This window comes from Hyperoodon ampullatus (assembly GCF_949752795.1).
Source record: "Hyperoodon ampullatus genome assembly, chromosome: 1".
Taxonomy (NCBI): domain Eukaryota; kingdom Metazoa; phylum Chordata; class Mammalia; order Artiodactyla; family Ziphiidae; genus Hyperoodon; species Hyperoodon ampullatus.
In genome coordinates, this window is record NC_136914.1 from 7,409,348 (window position 1) to 7,432,069 (window position 22,722).

Here is a 22,722-nt window from a genome sequence, read left to right on the forward strand (position 1 = left end):
GATTATCCTGCCTTGTATGTCCTGTGTGCTCTCTGCAGGTATAAGCCACACAGAAAATAAGATGCACCTTCTCTTCACACTGCCTATTCCCCCTGCCTCTTATACCACCCAACTTTATGTTCAATAGAAATGTTTAGTTTATAATAACAGACAGAATAAAAACTTTGTATCTAATTACTGTGAACCAGTAGGTATGTTTGTGTATGTGTGTGTGTGTGTATGTATATGTGCTTAAATATATAAAGCATAGGTTTTGAGAAATGATACTTAGCCTTGCTATTTGCAACATACCGCTCTGGCCCTTTCTGTATTCAGTGTAAAGTGTTAGACCCAATGGGCTGTGATTAACAATTAGAGGAACTCCATCCTAAGTAATAAATTTCTCCCAAAGAGCATCTATAAGTCTTCTGACTGTGGTTTGATATAAATAATTAAGACTACTCAGCTGTGATTTACATTTGCTGACACCTTTAGTAGCACTGAGGAAAAGCAGACTCTGTTTCTATCACAAGGTTCTTATTTATTCTTCCACTCTTCCATCCACTTTATTCCTTTCATCTCAAAGTCCTGGATAACCTATTAATCTGTTCACATTGGTGCAAATATGATTTTTAGACAGTAGTTGTTTTAAGATTAATAGATTAGGTCAGATATTTCTCCCAGTAGGAATGTAAGATATAGGCCTCTTTCATTGTAGGTATATGATTTTCCACCCTTTAAGTTTTTTGGACTTAATTTTTTTCTGCTGTGCCTCTAATCACGAACTTTTGTTATAACATTAAGGGTCCATGTTGAAAGAATGAGAGATAAAAAAAGTTGCAGAAAATAAATGATAAATTCTTATTTATTGAAAGACATCCAGTTGAGAAATAGAGAAATAATTGTTAGGTAAGCATATATGGCACATGATTATGATTAAGTTCCACTAATTCATATTTCTGAATTACACTTCCTGCTAATTCCAGAACATTATATTCATGCAGCAGTGGTAGAAAGCACTTTTTTTATTAACGTCCTCCTCGATAGAGCACTGTAAGGTCAAGAACGTTTAGTAGTCATTTCCTTCATTTGAGTATGTGATACTCTATAGTGTTAAGAAGTCATTTCCTCCATTTGAGTATGTGATACTCTGTAGTGTTAAGAAGTCAAGTCTAAGTCTAGGATATTTAGACTGATTATTTGTGGTATACAAAACCTAGTTGTATGAATCCAGTAGTTGTACCTGGTTTTCGCTGTTTTGTTGAAATTTTCCATCATTAACGGCTTGTCCCAAGCACAAAATCCTGAGCAATGGGATACCAGGTAATGAAATAATATGGGAGTAGGTAGCACAGCTTCTGCACACTGTTCAGAAGGCCACAGACGTATCTGAAGGTTCTTTTTTCTCTCCTGTAGTATCATTACATATGTCATCAGATACATTAGCTGTAGTAGGTGTAGTCTGGGGAGTCACAGTGTGTCCAAACCCTTGATAGTGACCCATGGGTGAAGGTGGCACAGAAGAGGCAACGGAAATTGCATCTTGTGATGACGATGATAACAAGCTTGTGTGTTCATTTTGATCTTGATCCTCAGGAAAAAACTTTTTCCTAGGATGTCCCATGACTGTCCTTCCTTTAAAGTAACATAAAGGTTTCTGAGTTCACCGAAAGTTTGGTTATTTTTACCACTATAAACTTGCCATGCTAAAAATAAGCCCCCCGCCTCCCTCCTCCCAATTTGGAGAGCCTTACTGTGGTACTGCTTTACACAGAGTCTTTTCACCTCTTAAACAGACCTGATAGGAGAACTACAATAGCCTATTCGAATGAATTAAATGGCTGGTACTTACCAACATGCCTTACTTGTTCAGAAATATCATCCCTAATATCTGAAACATCCCACATGGCAAGAAAGGAATCAAAGCATGAGCCCTCTTCTGCTTCTTGGACATACGGTTTATATGAGAAAGTGTAGTGATGAGCAATAGCAGCAAGGAGCATCTCAATACAGATAATAAAGTCCTACAACAACAATATCAACAATATCAGCCATGTTGGAGTTTAAATCTAGTTTTGCAGGTAAAAAGGAAAAGCACTATCTTTCTTTCTTTTCAAAAGTACTTAAGTCCCAACAGCTGTTTTTTTCCCACAAGACTCTCTTCATTTTTTCATTTTCCAAAATAATGATTTTTGACCTCTTCAAAAAAACCCCACAAAATGCCAAACGTTTAACTCTATTTTGCACTACCTCAATCAAGTACTTCTTTGCCAAGTACAATGCATTCTCTTGCACTGTCCAAGGACTTAGAGGAGAAATGCAGAAAGTGAAATAGAGTAGGAATAACAAAATCTAGGTTCTGTTCCTGGTTCTACTACAAATTAGTAACTGTGACCAATTTTTCTAGGGTTCCCCCATTTCCTCACATGTGAAGTGAGGACAGCAGTAGCTCCATAGCCTGCATGTGGTCAGGCTGAGGAGATAACATGTAAAAATGCTTAACAAATAGTAAAGTTCTATTGAATTCAGAGAGAGCATTACTTACCTGGAGTCCTGTGGCCACAGCTTCTACTGTTTGCCATTCCCATGTATGCTTTTCAGAAATAACGCCAACTTTTACCAACAAAGCAATAACTACTGCTTGCCTATATGTTAGGAAAAGGTAAACGCCAAATCTATATCAAGCATAAAATGAGCAGTTGCTTTAAAAATATGCCATTTAAAAAGTTAAACCCCAGCACAACCTGTGGACCACCACCACCCCGCCTTTACAGCGTATTCCTGAAGACACTGTGTATCTGTATTAAATATACTTGTTTTAAAAATTCTAGTATAGTTTCATCACATGAATTTTGATTGTGTATTCTTAGAACTTCAGTATGTGGTTTATAGTCTTTTTTTGTTTTGAAAGTGTGTACAGTAATTAGCTTTTAAGTTCTTCCTACACATAGGTAATGCCTAACACCTTGTACAATTGGAATTTAAAATGAAATAAAGAACGGATATTTAAATGTTATTTATGCATGTATCAATTGATTACTCAGATTATTTTAAAGAACATTTTGAAACCAGTCTTGTTTCAAGTCCTGGAACTAGAGACAAACTCAGAAGGGCTCTGACTCCAAGATGGGGAGTCAAACTGAGCATTTCAAGCAAATATAGGGATCTGCCCCTAGGTTACATTTAAACAGCTAAAATGAGATAGTTCGATAAGCTTTCATAGATCTATATACAAGAATATTCACTTCGATATTGCTTGTAATGGTAAAAAAAAAAATTAGGAACAACCTAAATGTCAATAGGAGATTGGTTAAAAAGTTCTATCCACATATCAGAATACTATATGAGGTGAAAACACAAAACCCAAACAACAAAATTACATCCTCACTGTACTTACAAAGAACTATGACTGCAATATACTAAACATATCATTGAGTTCTACAAGTTTTTATAGTATGTATTTCTGTGGAGTTTATAAAATGACGGGGACCACAATGCCAGTCATTCATGCTGGGTGGTAGGATTTCAGGGATTTTTCTTTCCCCCCTTTTTGTATTATTTGTATATTGTTAAATTTGGTGTATTTGTTTCTAGGCCCCTATCACCCACGCCTTTACTAAACTGGGACCATGTATAGTTTTGCCCTCTGTTTTAAACAGTATTTTTACTAATGAACATTTCCTCACATTAAATATTCTACATGATGTTTATCTTCCAAACTGTATTCTCTTATATAAAGAGACCATGATTTTTTTTAATGATTCCCTTAGTGTTGAGACATTTAGTGTCTCAAACTGTTTTCCTTTTAAAAATGTTACAGTGACCATCTAATTATTTCTTTATGAAAAACCAAGAAGGGCTAAAAGAATGAACTTTTTGAAAGCTAAGTAGACATTTTAATTCATCTTCCATATTAAGACTTTTAAAAATCCTTCCGAATCAACAGTTTTATTGCCCTTTAGAAAATGAGAACATTTAAGAGAAAGCAACACTTACCAAAAAGAAACAAAAACCACCAGCTTTACACAAAGAAATTTGCCAACAGGTTGGATTGGACTCAGTTCTTCCTTCAGTACTTTATAAAACAGGAGGAGACAATACATGGCAAACTAGAAACAAACAAAGTTCTTAAATAAGAATAACTAAATATGGTATTAGAGATATTGATACTAAACTTATAGACCAGAGACCTGGTACAGAGTAATATTTCAGGCAAAATTTTCTATGCTTTATTTTGCTATTCTTAGATTGACAACAAGCTTTTATAGTTTACTGTGGATGAATATATACAGTATGAAATTTCTCAGAAGAGATGTATAACATCTTCCCTGAAAATGGTTTTAAGTGTTCACTTACTGGAGCCCACAAAGAACACAATGAACAAGTGACTGCCATGAATGGTAGAAAAGGCTCTCATTCAACCAAAATAAAAACATCTATCTGCTTGTTAATGGCTTTTATACACAAATTACGGTTCATTGTATAAGGGCTGAGCTTACTAACTACTAATTGTATGCATATTATTTATAAGTGAACACATTAAATAAGTACTACTTCAATAAAACTGTCACCATGAAATTCGAAAGTAAGGAATCAGGGAAACCATTTTTCTTGAGGGCAGTATGTTAATCCAGCTGGATTTACTTATTAAAGATAAATGCTCAAGACATTAACTATTTTTAGAAATCAGTTGTAATGAGCGTAGTGTTGCATAACAATGAACACTTCCCTAAAAGTTTACTTTTCCCTATTATAAAATGCTCATTTAAATTATTATAGAATATGAAAGCAGTAAAGTATAAAGTTGTTCATAGTCCCATCATCCATTTCTTTCTACACATAAGGTGGGTATAATAAATATAAAATTTTGTTCCCTGATTTTTTTCCCACTTAAAGTGCCATTTTCCATATATTTCATTAAATAGCTGCCTAATGTTTTGGCCAATGGAAGGAACATAGTATATTTAACTAGTTGGACCGTTTCCAGGCTTTTGCAATTAACAAACAATAGGCTTTATATACAAACTGAAAGCAAAAGTACTTCTGGCCATTTCTTGAGGCATTCCCAGAAGTGGAATTACCGGTTCCAGAAAATATGAACATATGGAAAAGCTTTGAATACACAAGCGTTTGATTTTTATTATAAATTTCTAATACCACAGATGCATGCCACTGCACCTAAACTATTATTCTGCTGAAAGCATTAATGAAAGATTTTCAATAAAATGCACATTCTTAAGTTGAAAGGATCCAATAGTTATATCTTTGGAGCATTTCAGATTCTGTAACATCATTTTTAAAAACTTGGCATTCTCAATTTTCAATTCCAAATATATGAGAGAATTTTATTCTCCCATTTTTATTCAAACACTGTACTGTCATATACCAATAAAACATTTTTCTTACTGAATATGCCTAGGATATGTGCTTTTTTTTTAAAGGAGAGCACTGTGCTTTTATTTATGACATACCCATATAACTATGCAATGAATACCAGAACCAAATGAAAAAACATGATCAACGAGTCAGTGTATAAGTCACCAGATAATCAACAAAGATATTATATCTTTATATATGTTAAAGTTTCAAGTTCTTCCTACAGATAAAGTTCAATATTAAAGTTACAATTAAGCTTTATTCCAGAAGAGACTTTCCCTAAAAAAATTTAGAGTTATAGATCTAAATTTAATACAGTTAAGATGAATATTTACTTACCAACTGTGACATATTATTTATTATAACCAAGTAAGTCCAAGCATTTGAGAAGCTAAAGTTCCCTTCATCATATATACCAAGCAGCTCACAGATTCTAAAAAATGGTAAAAATGAGACAACTTTATGAATAACTAAATCAAAAATACATTTTAAAATACAGCAATGACAGCAATACTTAAATTTAGAAGTCAGTTTATTTCAAAGATCCTGTAGATAGTCACTTGATTTTGGCCATAGAGGTGGTTCAAAAATTAAAAGAAAAACATTTTTCTAGAAATGTTACCATATTACTGTTCCTCCAATTTGAAGGAAATCCAGAAGACACATACATTGAACTAGAAAGGGTAATTATTAGATTCAAAAAAATGATGCTGCCTAATTTCAAAAAGATTGTTAAAAACATATAATGCAGGTCTGTAACTACAACTATAATTTTTTCTCCCAATTTGTCTTGGAGGCAACTTTTATGATGACCCAGATCTAAGTATTAACTTGTCTTGATTATCCAATTTCTAAACAGCAGAGAAATAAAGCATGCCTTCGTAAATAAGTGAATTAGTTTTAATTCCAAGGCAAATCTCACTAAAGAATTGCTAGCACAGAAGCAGAATAAAGAATTGAATGCTTCTTTCACCTTTCTTTCCATTCTTCCTCTGTTAACAGACAAAATGCTAGTATAGCTAGCAGATAAAATACACACTCTACCTGCTTTAAACTATTTGATGTTCTTAAATTTTTAGGGAATAGTTTTACCAGGTAGCTTAATGATACCCCATTTTACCTGAAGTGCTAAGACTTGACAATTTTTTAAAAAGAAAAATATGTTTTCTTCTTTAGAATACAGTACTCATTTAGAAAATAAAAGCATGTAATGAATCTATAGTGGTATACTTTAACTTCACGTATTAGATGTTTCTGTAAAGCTGTGTGAACATTAATAACTTGAAAAAGAATATTTGATAATGCTTGCCAGAAATCTCCAGAGAGTATTACTTAGAATAATCCTGTGGTGATTCCTTGTCTATACATGGTCACCTTATTTATTATAATATAGTAGGATTTCTATATACTGTGTTTTTGTACCAGACTAGATGTGTTATAAACAAGTAACGCTCTTTACATGCTTTTCTACTCAGTTGTCCCACCTAAGTAAAAGCATGAGAATTTTTGAAAAATAAATAATAATAGAAGTTCTGTGCACTTACAAAGCAACGATGGTGGTGAATGGTCTGACAACTGTATATTGTAATACACCCAGTTTGCATCTGAACAGCAAGACTCTGCCAAAGAAAAAGAACTTAGCATTTCACCGACTCATCTCACTAGTATCAAGTTTTCTCCGAAGCCCCCAAATTAAATCACTTTCACAAATGATGCCACATTTATATTTAATTCTTTTAATTTAGTCAATCTAAATGGCTACTGGAGAAGAATGTGGATGGTAGCATACAAATTATCTAAATACTGTTTTTTAAATCGTGTAACAACTACATCTTCGGAAAGATCTCCCTTCCTATGTCCAGTCTCAAATTCCTGAATAGTGCAGCACAGAACAGGAACAAAAAGAATGGAAGTGGGTCCCTGTGTACTTCTGGAAGAAAAACCAAGTAACAAGTAAATTACGTGTAGGGTTGCATATATGAAACCATATTTAGAAAATATTATTTACATTTAGGATTCAGTTTCAAGTTTGGATTTATATATATATATATAATTCCAGAGAGTGTCACTGACTAGATACTCTGAAAGAACAAAACAGAGATCCTACATAAAACAGTTTTTATCACTGAGGTCACTTAATGTAGGGGAAAATTCACAAGGAGTAACAAACAGAAACAAAGCAAAAAAGTCCCAAAACAACAACTATCAAAAAAAGGCTATTTGGGGGGCTTCACTGGTGGCGCAGTGGTTGAGAGTCGGCCTGCCGATGCAGGGGAAACAGGTTCGTGCCCCGGTCTGGGAAGATCCCACATGCCGCGGAGCAGCTGGGCCCGTGAGCTGTGGCCACTGAGCCTGTGCGTCCGGAGCCTGTGCTCCGCAATGGGAGAGGCCACAACAGCAGTGAGAGGCCCGCGTACCGCAAAAAAAAAAAAAAAAAAAAAAAAAAAAAAAATCCCTTTAAAACCAGGAATGATACAAGAAAGTCTAGAGGTACTCATCAGCACAGTGATAAGAAAGAGAAATGTGTGGTATAAAGACTAGAAAGCAAACAAATCCTTCTTTTGAAGATGACTGGCTACAGAGAACTTATTAAGATCTACAGAATAAGAAGATTTAACAAGATTTTTGGATATAGGTTCAACAGGCAAAAATCAACTGCCTTTCTACACACTGGCAGCAATTAAACTAATCTTTTAAAAAGATGCCATTTATAATAGCAATAAAATATAAGATGTTTATAAGGTCAACAAAAGATTTACAAGACTTTTATGAGAAAACTATACTTAATTAAAAGATAAATGCAGAGCTAAATAAGTAGACAATATTCATAGATAAGAATACTCAAAACCATAAAAATGTCAATAAACTGAAGATTGAATTCACTTCCAATCAAAAAACTCCAATAGGGCTTTTCAAACAACCTGACGAGCTGAATCTAAAATTTATATGTAAGAGCATCGACCCAAGAATAGCCAAGATAATAGGGGTGGGGCACCTGCCCTTCTATTTTAAGGCTTATTAATAAACTATAGTAGTTTATGTATGGAATTGGTCCGGGGATAGAGAAGTTAACCAATAAAACAGAAAAAACGAAGATCACAAATAGACCCATACATATGGAACCTTTATATACGGTAGAGATGGCTACATAGACAAGTGAGGTAGGAGAATGGTGCTAGGTCAGGAAGCCAATGGAATAAAATGAAACTGCATTCCTACCTCACACAACATATGAAAAAAAATCAATATATGTTTATAAGTCTTTTTTTTTTTTTTTTGGCCGTGTTGCATGGCACGCGGGATCTTAGTTCCCCAACCAGGGATCGAACCCGCACCCCCTGCAGTGGAAGCGCGGAGTCTTAGCCACCGGACCATCAGGGAATAAGCTTTAATGGAAAAAATATGAAATGCTTAGAAGAAAAGCACAGGAGAATGTTTTTATAATCCTGGGGTCAGGAAGAATTTTTTGAACAAGACGCAAAGTACTTACTATAAAATAAGATTGATAAATTCAACAATATAAAAATTCACAACTTTCATTTATCAAAAGATATAGTAAAAGTGCCAAAGCAGGCCAAAAACTAGAAAAAGATATTTTTAACATGCATTAAATAAAGAATTAGTATCTAAACATATCAAGATCCTGTACAGACAACCCATTAAAAAATGAGAAACAGAAGCAATCATTCCTCAGAAAGGAAACACAAATGGTTAATAAACATATGAAAAGTTGCTCAACCTCACTACTAATCAGGGAAATCCTTTACACCCTCTTGACAGGCAAACATAAAGAACTCCTGGTAATTCTAAATATAGGTGAGGCTGTGGTTCAATTAGAAATCGTTTCTACTGTTAATGGGAGAGTAATTTGGTACTGCCACTTCAGCAATCAATTTATCACAAAGTTGCACAAAACCTAAAGACCTAGCATATCCACTCCAAGGTACATACCCTAGGGCAAATTTTTTTCAAATTGTGTCAAATGTAATTTAGTAGGCTGTGACCCAAATTTTAGAAACAAGAGGGAGGAAGGGAATACATAGTAAGAGTTAGTACTCTTTCACGAACACATTTGTTTCATAACAGTATTAAATCACTAGGTAAAATGTTCCCCTCCTCTCACAAACTAACATACATAAAATCTAACATTCATTAAAAGAAAACTCATTGTGGGCTTCCCTGGTGGCGCAGTGGTTGAGAGTCCGCCTGCCGATGCAGGGGACACGGGTTTGTGCCCCGGTCCGGGAAGATCCCACATGCCGCGGAGCGGCTGGGCCCATGAGCCGGGGCCGCTGGGCCTGCGCGTCCGGAGTCTGTGCTCCGCAACGGGAGAGGCCACAACAGTGAGAGGTCCGCATACCGCAAAAAAAAAAAAAAAAAAGAAAACTCATTGTGCTCACTGCTTATGTCACAGAAATCAGAGTACAAAAAGCAGACTTAATTCTAACATCTAAGGACTAGAAACTTGCCGTGGCATTTGCATCTTAAAACCAAAGCATTATACTGAATTATCCTCAACAGCAATATTCTGAGTAATGATCATATATAACACCAGTTATCTAACAGAAGGAGACTGGTAACCTAAAGTGTACTTATATACAAGAGAATGAGAAGTTTTATATTACTAAAACCATACCCCCAAATGGCATGGATTTGGTAAATGCTTAATGTCTTCAAAGGAAAGAAAACCTGGGTTACAGTTATGGATGCACTGCTGATATTATTCAGGTAGCAGCTGTCAGAACCTGAGTCTCAGGGAAAAAAATGAAACCAACACAGAGTCTTAACAAGAAAAAATGTAATTGCTTGTGTAGTTAGGAATAAATCAATTGCACAAGCACAGAAAAGGGAAATTTTGACCTATAGCATCATTTGAAAAAGCTTTGGGGTTGACCACCTGCTAACTGTCATGAGCCAGCCTGAAGAGGCAGCTAGAGCCTCATCTCAGGTTCTGTATTAATAGAAGAGTCCTGCTCAAAGCCAAGCTGCCGTTGCCGCTACCACCACCACAACCATCATCATCATCATATTTACTGGACCACTGCAATCTCTTGCATTTATGCCCACGTCCAGTTCAGTCTACAAAGAGTACAAGTAATCTTGGATACCAGACCTCTGCTTAACATCCTATAATGGCTTCTCACTTGACAATCTCTCTCCTTGATCAAACTTTAGACAGGGCTCCTCTGAGCCTTCTTTTCAACTAGGCATCATCCTTAGGCCCTGTCCTTGGCCTGTGAAGTCAGTCTGAGCAAAAAATCCTGCTAAGACACCCATCACCAGCACACCCCACCCCCAGTATCTGATTACCCTGGAAATGCGATCAAGCTCCTCATCCCTCACTCTTGATGTTTACTTGGCCTGCCTTTAGTAAGATTCTTGTCAGGCCAGTTTAGAGAGAATCCCCCTACCCTTGATGTCTCCTTAGTAATTTTCCATCCAGTGACCACCCCAATTTCTTTGGCTATAAATCCCTATTTGTTCTTGTTTTACTTGGAGTTGAGCACAATTATCTCTCCCCTGATCCCCAACCTACGTTGCTTTTTCCTTACTACCCTCTTTCAGGGACTCCTGTTCTTTTTCCTTCATAGCATCTCCTGAAATAAGTAACTATGTATTTGTGTCTTCATTTAATTCCTAACCAAGCTGTAAGTTCCATTAAGTTCCACATCTGTTATATGTATTATATCTATATACTAGCACATACTAGGTGCTCCATTTAGTGCTGATGTTGTAGAAATGGTTCTGTACTGCACGGAAGGCAATGGAGCTAACCCTAGGCCATGTATCTACACTGATTCCTCGAAGTCACTCCAGTTACGCTGGCTTGCAACTTCCACCTACATCCCCTTCTATCAGTGATCAAGTCCTGTTGATTCTCCAGTTGCATTCTCTTATTGTTTCCCCTTTCTATTCCAGTTTCACACTCCTCTTCAGCTTATCTCACAAATGAACTACTATAATAACCTCCTAATTTATTTCCCCTTCTGGACTCTTCTCCCCCTAATGCATCCTGTATAGTACTGTAAAATTAATCTTTCTAAAATGCTGGCTTCAAATGTTTCCTGCCGAAAAATAAATTCATAGAGTAAATGCAATCTTAGTTTCAACTTAACCTTTTAGGCTTTATTTTCCTTTACTGTCCTACATGAATGTATAATAAGGCCAACTTACAGATTACTAGAATAAACATTGCTATTTGTTGCTCTAATTTCATATCCAATGCTGTTTCCCCACCTAGACAACCTTCTCCTTGAGTTTTAGACCTGATTTTGCCATTAATTCACCACGTGACTTGAGTAAGTTAATCTCTGCATACCCTGGTTCCCAACTGTAAGAGGATGTTGATTAAATGATTTCTAAGGTTTTTTCCCCACAACATTTAAAATTTTCTAGTTAGGGTGAATAATGTAAAAGAAACTACCTTATATGTGTGGGTTATAAAAATGTGTTTTCTTAGTCTTCACACTTGACTATGAACTACATGAGGGTACGGACTCTGTCTTATACTTTTCGTCCTGCATATAGTACTTAACACACTATTTTGCAGAGAAATGATAGTTAAACACGCTTAAATAAAACCAAACATAAACGAATTAAAACCAAACATACTTACTCTCCCATAGTCCATGGTGGACAGCAACACAAAGGAGGGAAATGTTTCTGCTGATCTTTGGCTTCAAGGATTAATACCAGATTTGGATACCGGTTAGTTAGGTAATTGGTAAGGAATCCCATAAAGTTGTAAATGACATAAGCTTCATAACATTCTCTGCAGGTATCCACATATATTGCAATGCTGGGATATTTCAATGCTATCCACTATGAAGAAGCACAGATGTTAAAAACAGTTGCAACTACGCTAAAATGAATTACCACTCCAATTCATGGTACTCACGTAATTAGATCAAACTTTCTAAATTTTATCATTACGAGGGCTACCAATCTGTGAAATGAATTTTTAAAAGCAATAAACATCTTGGATATTGGTAAACAAAAACATCTGTGTTGGTGGTAAATAATGAATATGAAGAGAGAAGTTAAATTATGTACTTGAGTTCTTAAATATAATCCAAAACTTCTTGACACGATCACAGAAAATGATGTTAAAGATATTTTCTTTATATTTAATCAAATTAAAGCAGTTATCTGTAACAACTGCACGTATTAGAATCCACTGGGGAAAATTTCTGTCTTGGTCCAAATAAATATTATAATAAATAAAAAAGATGATAATGTAATTTAAGTATTACATTCTTTAAAGGACTAAGAGCTACTAATCTGAAATTTTAAAACATCTGCCTTTTCTATGATGATACTTTATCTTCTCTATTAATATTAAAAACAAGTAAAGCTTTTCACTTATTAACCTAACTCCTTACTGCCAAATAATATTACTTTTATTACCTTAATTACAGTTAGCATCATCAAACAAGTTCTTTGTTAATGAGATAAAATGAAGCATACTTACACTATCTAAACTGTATATGGGTACCATCCAAAGAATCCTATTTGGAAAGCAAAACATAAATTTAAAACAGTTTACATCATATTTATGAGATAAGCCAACACAACACTAGTAGAATCAAAACATATAGATTTACCTTATTATTGGTTTCTGTAGTTCAGGTTGTGTATAATGCACTAAATGCTGCAATATCACCCAAAGCGAGATAGGTATAGTCAACAGCAAAAAGATTCCAGCAATAAACCAAGCCTTGGTGTGTATTCCAACCTTAATCAGCAAAGAATATATTAGTATAAATTCTCTGATATTAAAACTAAAGAACTAAATAAAATATTTGTATTTAAAACTTTTTATTTATTTATTATCAAGGCTCAATATTTTCCAAATGACTAGTGGCTATTTTTATTACTTCTTCAATAAACAGCCCATTTATGCTTTTGTGGAAGGAGGGGGTGGATTTTTCCTCACGTGGCCTTTTGTAACAGCGCTGTATGCATTAAGAATGTTAACATCATGTCATTTCCCCCTAACTTGTTATTTGCCTTTTATATTTGATTATTGTGATTGAGAATGTACAAAAGTTTTAAAAGTTTCTGCAAGTCAAATCTAAAAATCTTCTTCTGGTTTATTCCTCTGCTTTTATGTCTGGATAAAAATCTGCAAATCAATGTTTTCTGCAAATTTTACTGTTACCCAACAAGTTAGTAAAACACTTACTGATTGCTGACTATTTGCCTGATAACTTTGCTGAGTTCTTTACATGCATCATGTCTTTTGACCCTCCCATTTGCTAAGCACTGCCACAACTCCTGTCCAAGGAACCCGTGCTAATATAGGCTGCCCCTCTTATATACAACATTATCAACTCAGGACATTATATTTTCAAAAGATCTAATTTCTTTTTTTTTTGGCTGAGTTGGATCTTCGTTGCTGCATGCAGGCTTTCTCTAGTTGTGGAGAGCAAGGGCTACTCTTCGTTGTGGTGCATGGGCTTCTCACTGCAGTGGCTTCTCTTGTTGTGGAGCACAGGCTCCAGGCACGTGGGCTTCAGATGGGATGCGCTGGCTCGGTAGTTGCGGCTCACGGGCTCTAGAGCGCAGGCTCAGTAGTTGTGGCACGTGGGCTTAGTTGCTTTGTAGCATGTGGGATCTTCCCGGACCAGGGCTCGAACCCGTGTCTCCTGCATTGGCAGGCGGATTCTTAACCACTGCGTCACCAGGGAAGTCCCTAATTTCTTTCTTAGGTCAATATCTGATCAACATTTTAACCTCTAAAATCTCAATTTCTATACTTTCAATTACCTCATCCTAACCTAGAGTTGAAGTAATCCACTCACTTTCTGGCAAAAACAATTTTAGCTGAAACTCTGTTCTGAGGGGCCCTCGGGAATGAATTTTATGCTAACTTGTACTCCTGCCTTGAAGAACGTGAATCCTTTTAATTAAAAAAAAATGCAAATGCTAACTTTTTAAAGCAAAAAAGGTGGGCATTTATTTTTAGTACTTGAGGAGTTAGAACAGTTAATGGAAAAGGAACTTAAGTCCACAACTTGTAGTTTTTGCTGTTTTAAACAAGATTTTTTTTCATAAAGGGTCAAAGATTAAAGAAGTAGAAAACAACAGTATAGAGAACAAACGTATTTTTACAACAATGAATTTCTATATTCAACTGTATGGAAAACTTGAAAAGCAAATAAAAGTCTTGCTGAATGCTGGAGATTAATCAAAGCAGCAAGTCAAAAGCAAATACGCAGAGGTGAAGATTCTGAAAAGAACGTCTGAACAATAATTTTCCAGAGATTTTTCCTTGGCTCAGTTTCATTTAAAATTCAGTACTCATTTTAATGATGACTTAATAATAATATACTCTAGATCTTCATCATAAGGTGATCGTTAAGGACAGTAGTGCCAAGTACTTTTAATGCCCACATTTGTTTTTATGATTGCCTTAGTGCCAAAAGGTAGAACTTGGTGGTAGAGCTGAGAGAAAAATTATGAGCTTGTGACTAATGATGGTCAAGTGTCCTCTGTGTGCTATAAGGAAGAAAGTTCTTTTTCAAAGGATCATAAAACAAGTGACTGGATAAAGAAGATGTGGCACATATATACAATGGAATATTACTCAGCCATAAAAAGAAATAAAATTGAGTTATTTGTAGTGAGGTAGTTGGACCTAGACTCTGTCATACAGAATGAAGTAAGTCAGCAAGAGAAAAACATACCGTATGCTAACACGTATGTATGGAATCTAAATAAATAAATAAATAAATAAAAATGGTCATGAAGAACCTAGGGGCAAGACAGGAATAAAGACACAGACCTACTAAAGAATGGACTTGAGGACACAGGGAGGGGGAAGGGTAAGCTGTGACAAAGTGAGAGAGTGGCATGGACATATATACACTACCAAATGTAAAATAGATAGCTAGTGGGAAGCAGCCGCATAGGACAGGGAGATCAGCTGGGTGCTTTGTGACTGCCTAGAGGGGTGGGATAGGGAGGGTGGGAGGGAGGGAGATGCAAGAGGGAATAGATATGGGGATATATGTATATGTATAACTGATTCACTTTGTTATAAAGCAGAAACTAATACACCATTGTAAAGCAATTACACTCCAATAAAGACGTTAAAAAAACAAAAAAACAAACAAAAAAAGTGACTGGAGAATCGAGTCATTTCACTATAGTGATTCCAAATTTTAAAAATCTTGCATCATAGAGTTAGTACCAGTTTTACATTGCAAGTGATGAATCAGTTTCAGAAAAACATCACCTGTCCACATTAATGCCACGAATTTGAATCACTGGTCTTGTAACTGTTTTGATTTTTAAGCTATTTAAAAAGCTGTGTGCGTAAGAACTGAACCTATTTTATGTGTGTACATATTTAGGTGACATTATATATAATAAGTCAACTCTAGGTATCTGTACAAATTATTTATTTATATGATTATTATTTATTTTAATTTACATTTATCTCTAAATTATTCACATTTGAGACACACTGATAGAAGGATACGATTAATGTTAAACTTATCAGCCATTAGTAGGGTTTTTTGGGCTCACAAAACAAGAAAGAGATAAGTAGATTTTTTTCCTAAGGTAACTTGAAGAAAGCAGAGAGGAAAGAAAAAGACCATTAAAGACCAGCCCCCAGAAGTGAGTTAACTCACTCAGCCAAAGGCTTTCAGAGCAGAGAGTTAAAGAGAAACAGGAGAGTGCTTTCTGGGCCCACTTGTCCTGAGGGCAAGAAGGGAGGGAGCCCTTCCACAGAGTAGCTACTTGGAACATAGGACCAGCAGGGCAGGGTGAAACAAATGCAGAGCAGCGCGACATCATGTGTGCATTTATTTTTTATTTTATTTTTTTAAAGATTTTTTTGATGTGGACCATTTTTAAAGTCTTTATTGAGTTTGTTACAATATTGCTTCTGTTTTATGTTTTGTTTTCTTGGCCCCGAGGCATGTGGGATCTTAGTTCCCCGACCAGGGATTGAACCTGCACCCCCTGCATTGGAAGGTAAAATCTTAACCACTGGACCACCAGGGAAGTCCCTTACGTGTGCATTTAACTTACATGACCTCACTTATACATGCTCAACCAAGTAAGAAAATGAGATGGTTTAAGTAGTGCAGATGGTCACTTGGCTACTCCAGTCATGAGTATATGCCCCATGGGCATGGGATGGGCTAGCCGAACCTCTAGTTTTCTACCTTAGTTCCCAGTGGCTTCTCACAGGGTGAGCATTGTGATTCTGATGTTTAAAAGACAAGTATTTTTCGTACGAAACTGTCCCTAAACATGTCAATTACTTTTTCTAGTGCTCAATCAGATGCATTATAACTTTGCTTTAGGTGTTCAGCTGTGAAGCTATCCCAATGAAAATGCTATCCGAAAATGCTATCCCAGGAGAACAGAACTGTTGTCCCACTGCAACAATAGTGATGATATTTTAAAAACAATAGTGATAATTCAGGCTTACTGAGCACCTATTATGTGCAGGGCACAGTGTTATGCATTTTAGAGACATAAACTCATCCAATGAATAATGAGAATGATTGTATATTAAGTACTTAGCATAGTGTCACTTTAGCCACTTACCCGTCTCAGTTTTCACATCTGTAAAACGGGGCTAATTCCTATGCTTCAGGACTTTTAATAAGATTAAAGAAAATTACACCTTATCTTAGGGGCATGCTGTGGTTAGTGTCTCTAACACCTTACAAACAAAACACAATGGTTGGGTGGGGTTGAGGTGGGGGACCCTCCCTTAACCCACACTCCTATCTACTGTGCCACTCATTCTCCTGAGTCAAAAAATACTCAAAAAACCCAAAATGAACAAAAACTTGTCTTCATATTTTTAAAATTAATTAATTAATTTTTGGCTGCATTGGGTCTCCGCTGCTGCGTGCAGGCTTTCTTTAGTTGTGGCGAGCGGGGGCTTCTCTTTGTTGCAGTGTGCGGGTTTCTCATTGTGGTGGCTTCTCTTGTTGCGGAGCACGGGCTCTAGGTGTGTGGGCTTCAGGAGTTGTGGCACGTGGGTTCAGGAGCTGTGGTGCACGGGCTTAGTTGCTCCGCTGCATGTGGGATCTTCCCCGACCAGTGCTGGAACCCGTGTCCCCTGCATTGGCAGGTGGATTCTCAACCACTGCGCCACCAGGGCAGTCCCTGACTTCATACTCTGATACCACTTCTTCACTCCACATTTATCCTTCAAACAACTGCCTTTAGTTTCGGCCCTGATACCTCCATAGAAACCATGACGAGGATCACAGATGACCCTCCAATGGATGGCTCAGCAGCAGACTGTTCACTACTTTGTCCTTCTGTTCTGGCTTCCACGACACCCCTCTCCTGGCATCCTACTTCGCCACTGGCTGCTGCTGCTTTTTAAAGTCCCTATTCTTCCCTGTGACCTTTAGATGTTGGTGCCACATCCTCTGCTTTTTCTTCTTCTTCTTCCCCTTTATAATCTCATCCATTTTTATGGCTTTCAACACCATCTCTGTTCTGACAACTCATTTTTATATCTGCAGCTCAAACATTTCTGAGCTCTAGACTTACATTTCCAACAGCATATTTGACATGCCCATGTGAATGGACTGTCTCTCATATACCCTGAACTAAGTGTCCCAAACAGAGCTCAAATGCTTTCAAACCTGTCCTTATCTATCGAGTTTCCATCTTGGTAACGGGCATCACCAGTTACCTTGTTGTTCAAGACATAAAACTCAGAGTGGTTCTTGATTTCCCCCTTTCTCTCACTGCCTCTCTTCCCCAATCCAATCCAGTGTCAAGCCCTGTTTCTTCAATTCCAGTGATACTTAAAATTCACTTTTCCATGTCTGTTTCTGCTATTCTGACTTGGGCCATAAGTCATCGTAGCCCAGGCACCCACTACCTCTGAACTACCTTGAAGAACTTTCTAGCTTCTTCCACTTCCACTTAGTTTTCCATAGGCTGGTAGAGTTGTCTTTTAAAGATGTGTAATAATGTTGCCCTGCTTGTTTGCTTTTTAGATCTTTTTTAGTTTCCTCAAAGCATTTTACATAATTTTATATTATTGATTTGTTTTTACTGGTTGTGTTTGTCTCCACCACCAAGTTCCATGAAAGTAGGTGCCATGTTTCTCTCTCTAACCATACAGAATACCAACCTGACGTATCACTGGGACTCAAATAATCATTTATTAAGTATCCGATATTTGGGAAGAAGGAGAAAACCCAAGATAAAAAATGTATCCTGTTAGATGGTGGTGAGTCCTAAAAAATATAAAGAAGGGAAGAGGATATGAAGAGTTGAGGAAGTGAAGCTTGCGATTTTTAAACTGGGTAGCAGCTGGGTGACACGGAGGTAAAAACCTGAAGGACACAAAGGAATGAGAATACCGTCTGGAGAAAGGCAAATTATGACATGCAAAGGCCCTAAGGAGGGAGCCCGCCCTGCATTTGAGCAAAGCAAGTGTGGAGGAGGCCCAGGAACTGAGGAGAGAGAGTCGGAGGGCGGTGAGGTGGGGGTGGTGTCAGATCATGTTGGGCTCCAATGCCATAGTCAGGAATAGTGGCTTTTAATCCAGGACTAGGAGTGACTGGAAAATTTTCAGAGGACACACATAATGTGACTTATGTTTTAACTGGATACTCTGGCTGGTATGTTCAGAATAGTCCAGGGAATACACGATGAGAATTTGGCTCAGGATGTTAGCAGTCGAGATTGCAGATTAAAATTGTCCTTAAAAGCCCGTACTGAAAAAGTACAATTGACATCACTGATGAAATAAAAATTTACATTTTAAGGCAAGACAAGAAATATTTACACATAGAACTTTTTCTCTGCCCTTTGGCCTCCTCCCTCCCCTCTAGGTGCATCACGCATCTGCATTATGCATTAACCAGACCTCCTCAATGGCAGAAATACCTGCTCAACCATAGTGATCACTTTTTCTCCTTCTGGTACCAGCCACATAATTCCTTAGAAGATAACATTCCTTTTTCAATTCTGAAAGGTGTCACGGTGACCCACCACTAGCCTTGTCAGTGCAGACATCTCTGGTGAGCTTTATGTGCAATGCCAATATATCATTCCCCTTAAAGACAGCGATTGGTGCAGAACAGACTGGTCAGACGACCTGGGGAGATACTGGGCCACATCTAACGAAGTTCGTAGCTTAATACTTACTTATGACGTTATTAATGTTACTAGCTAAATTACTTGTATTCTGCCTGTTTTACAAGATTATTGTTTCTTGCATTACCAAATGTGTGACTGAGACTCAGATAAAATTAATGATGATTAGGCCACTTGAAACAACTGACCAAATATATAGTTCTATAAGATCCATAACCATAATCGTGTAGCTTCTTCTATATGGGAAGAGGGAACAACAAGAAGAGGGAACCGTTTCCTGGACAGTAACAGACTAGTAAGACAGGTGGCCCAGAGGCTTTTGGTTATTGTTAACAGAGCCTCGTCCAGTAATAGCACATTGACTGGCCTATCAACAAAATCCTCACCTGACCTGGGAATGAGCATTCCTAGCCACATGGGACAAACTGGTCGAAATGCCTCCCAAACTTTGGCTGAAATTAAGACCGAAAAGGAAGGGATTGTAAAATAAAGACTGCTGCCCACCATCCAGTTCTACAAGAATCAAATCACTAGCCACTGAGGCTATACACCCTGGAAGGAATAATACACCCTGAAAGGAATTCGGGGTGTGTGTTGGGGCAAGATCAGGATGAGGCACTATGTGCTCTGGGAAAACTTGTCTTCAGATAGATATTTTCAGGAGAAATTTTTTATGAACCTGGATTCTTGCATCTTCCCATACTTAGAAAAGCGCTAAAACCATTAACTTAGATGTCTGTTCCCCGTGACCTGTGTGACCTTCTACCGAGATGTGCGCTTGACTGCACATACCCCCTTTGCCAAAATCATGTATATACTGGCTTCCCCCTTTATTTCTTCAGAACAGTCCTCAGAGCTCTCTGAGAGACTGTCTCCCGGGCTATAATCCTCAGTTTGACTTGAATAAAATTTTCCATCTCTTTCTTAATTTTTTGTCATTGACACCCACAACTAAGAGAAGTCTTAAATTAGGTTGATATTATACATAGTATTAATCTTTAAAATAGTTCCTATATTTCAAAGTAAGAAATACTCCAAAGTAAGAAATCCCTATTTGTATTAAGATGTCTATATATGAATTCTGGTAGACAAATTATGGAAGTAACCTAAATATCTAACAAACTAGAAATACTTAATGTAGTGTAATATTATAGTAATCTTAAGAATAACTATATGGACTATGCTAGTTTAGAAAAGTCAACCAAAAAAAAATTGAGTGAACATACAGAAAACAAACATATATTAAATGCATTTCATTTAATTACATAAAGATTGTTTCCACACAGAAGGCCTAAAATAGCCATGGTCTTGTCATAACTCTTGTGAAATAGTTGTTTCTAAGTAAAAATAGTTCCCTGGATTTTATGAACTTTAAACTTAAAAGTTCATTACAATTTTTATAAAGTACTTAGTTAAATATTTACCTTGAGGTCTTTCAGCTTATAGTACTTTACTGATGTCATAATAAAAATATGACATCAAAAAATATACAAGGGACTTTTTTCAAAACCTTTGTTAAGAGTTAATTTCTTAAGTAAAAACAAAGTTAAACCAACTCGAATCCTTTAATTCAGGAAGCTAGTTAAATGCTAATAAAATTCAACACCTGGTCTTGAAAGCAGATCTAGTTAAGTCTTAATATTTAAACAGATCAGATTTCAGAAGTAAAGTTACCTTACTTTCAGGATATTGATGAATGTTTGCAAAACAGTGCTCTCCGAAGCAGCTATCTTAATATATTTTATTTTCTCTGTCCTACCTTCACGAGTAGCATGGTTTGAAAAACCGTGAACAACCAGAAACCAGACAGGTTATGTCACGGATTCATTACAGGACATGGTTTTCAGGATATCAAGTCTGGAGCATCCGGGATAAAAATAGGCTACCTTAGCTGGGCAGGACGGTAGAAGAAAGGGTAGAGGCGGATGGTGCGGGACCCTCTTACCTCCAGTTTCTGTAATTCCCACACGCCTAGGGGAACCGCAACCACTATGGACACCAGATAAATGACCACCGCTAAAGGTCGAATCCACTGTCTCCAGTTCCTCCAGGTACAAGTGCAAGGCATGTTTCCGCATAAATCAGCTCCGAGTAGCACGGGAAAAGAGCTCGAACGAGATGGTAATGGGGAGCCCTGTTCTTTGGCTGTTCTGTCGACTCGCATACTACGGAAAAACAGTCGTGGGGCGACTTCACCAGCTGGAACCGCCTCCTCGGCCCACGCTGTGCTTTCTGTTGCTGCTACTGCTGCTGCTGCCACAAACGCGGCGGCTCAGGGTGCTACCGGGGAGCAGTGCGGGCAGCATTCTTTCTTCCCCACCTTGCATTTACCCAGTTCTTCCGCGGTGGAATCCCCGGCAGAGCCGCTGCCCTCACCTAGGAATCGCCCGGAGCTCTGCCTGCAGCATGGCCTCGAAGGGAGCGGTGCCGAGCCGGACCGGCCTGTAGAGACCCTGCACTCAGTTCGGTTCTGCCCCGCGGCTGCCTGCCCGCTCGCTCTTTTCTTGGGCGGTGAAGTTCCCTCCCTCCCGCGCTCGCAGGCGTCTGCTCGGCCGATTCCGCTGATAGATAAAAGATGAAAACTTAAACCCACCAGCCGCAGGGTTTCTTCACTGGGTCCCACAGGCCAGTCCCCCAAGGCGGAACCAAGGCCAAACCAGGGCTTCCGCTTCCGCCCCCGCTGTCTGAGGTTGGTGATTCGTGGACAACGCCAAGATAGACCCGCCCCATCCGGCTCACTTCCCACTCTCTGATTGGTCATTTTCCGGGGCGGGGCTGTTGGGATAGGTACCAAGGGTACAAGGTTGTATGAAGCCGAGGTGTGTGGAAGTTGTGCAGTCGCTGCCGGGTGGCCCAGTGGCCAAGGAGGATTCTGCAAGCTGTATAGGTCGTTTGAGAACACATGAGGAACTCCTGCTACATTGTTCTGCTGACTATATTCCAGCTTTAAGAAAGCCTGGGTAAGAGGCCATTACCTTAGAGCTGAACCTTTATCTGCACAAACATCTCCGATTCTCCCTGGGAGTGTATAGGGGAGTCAGCTGGACTAAGAAGACAGGACAAAAAAAAAGGGAAACGTCCACCTAGTTTTGTGTCAGTTGCCAGAATCTAGGGGTAGAGCCACTTAGTCATTTCGGGATTCTGCGGAAGGATCATTCTAGGGGTAGCTTAATTTTAGAAGCAGTACTGCATTTGGAACTTGTTAAAAACTCGCATACTTTAAGTTTCAGAGAGTTGACATTACAACTGACAAAGAAATTTTATGTGCTT

At 37.7% G+C, this 22,722-nt stretch overlaps 1 protein-coding gene across 1 annotated transcript; it reads right to left on the minus strand.

The window, feature by feature from the left end:
* Window positions 1-826: 826 nt before the first annotated feature.
* On the minus strand, window positions 827-21,520 carry TMEM184C (transmembrane protein 184C; the record flags this gene model as incomplete). Its single annotated transcript, XM_079700711.1, has 10 exons — window positions 827-1,610; window positions 1,828-2,003; window positions 2,525-2,624; window positions 3,976-4,088; window positions 5,695-5,788; window positions 6,900-6,974; window positions 11,972-12,177; window positions 12,827-12,863; window positions 12,960-13,090; window positions 21,398-21,520. 10 exons carry the CDS (start codon window positions 21,518-21,520, stop codon window positions 1,349-1,351), a joined length of 1,317 nt encoding a protein of 438 aa, XP_079556837.1. The 3' UTR covers window positions 827-1,348.
* Between the last annotated feature and the right edge of the window lie 1,202 nt (window positions 21,521-22,722).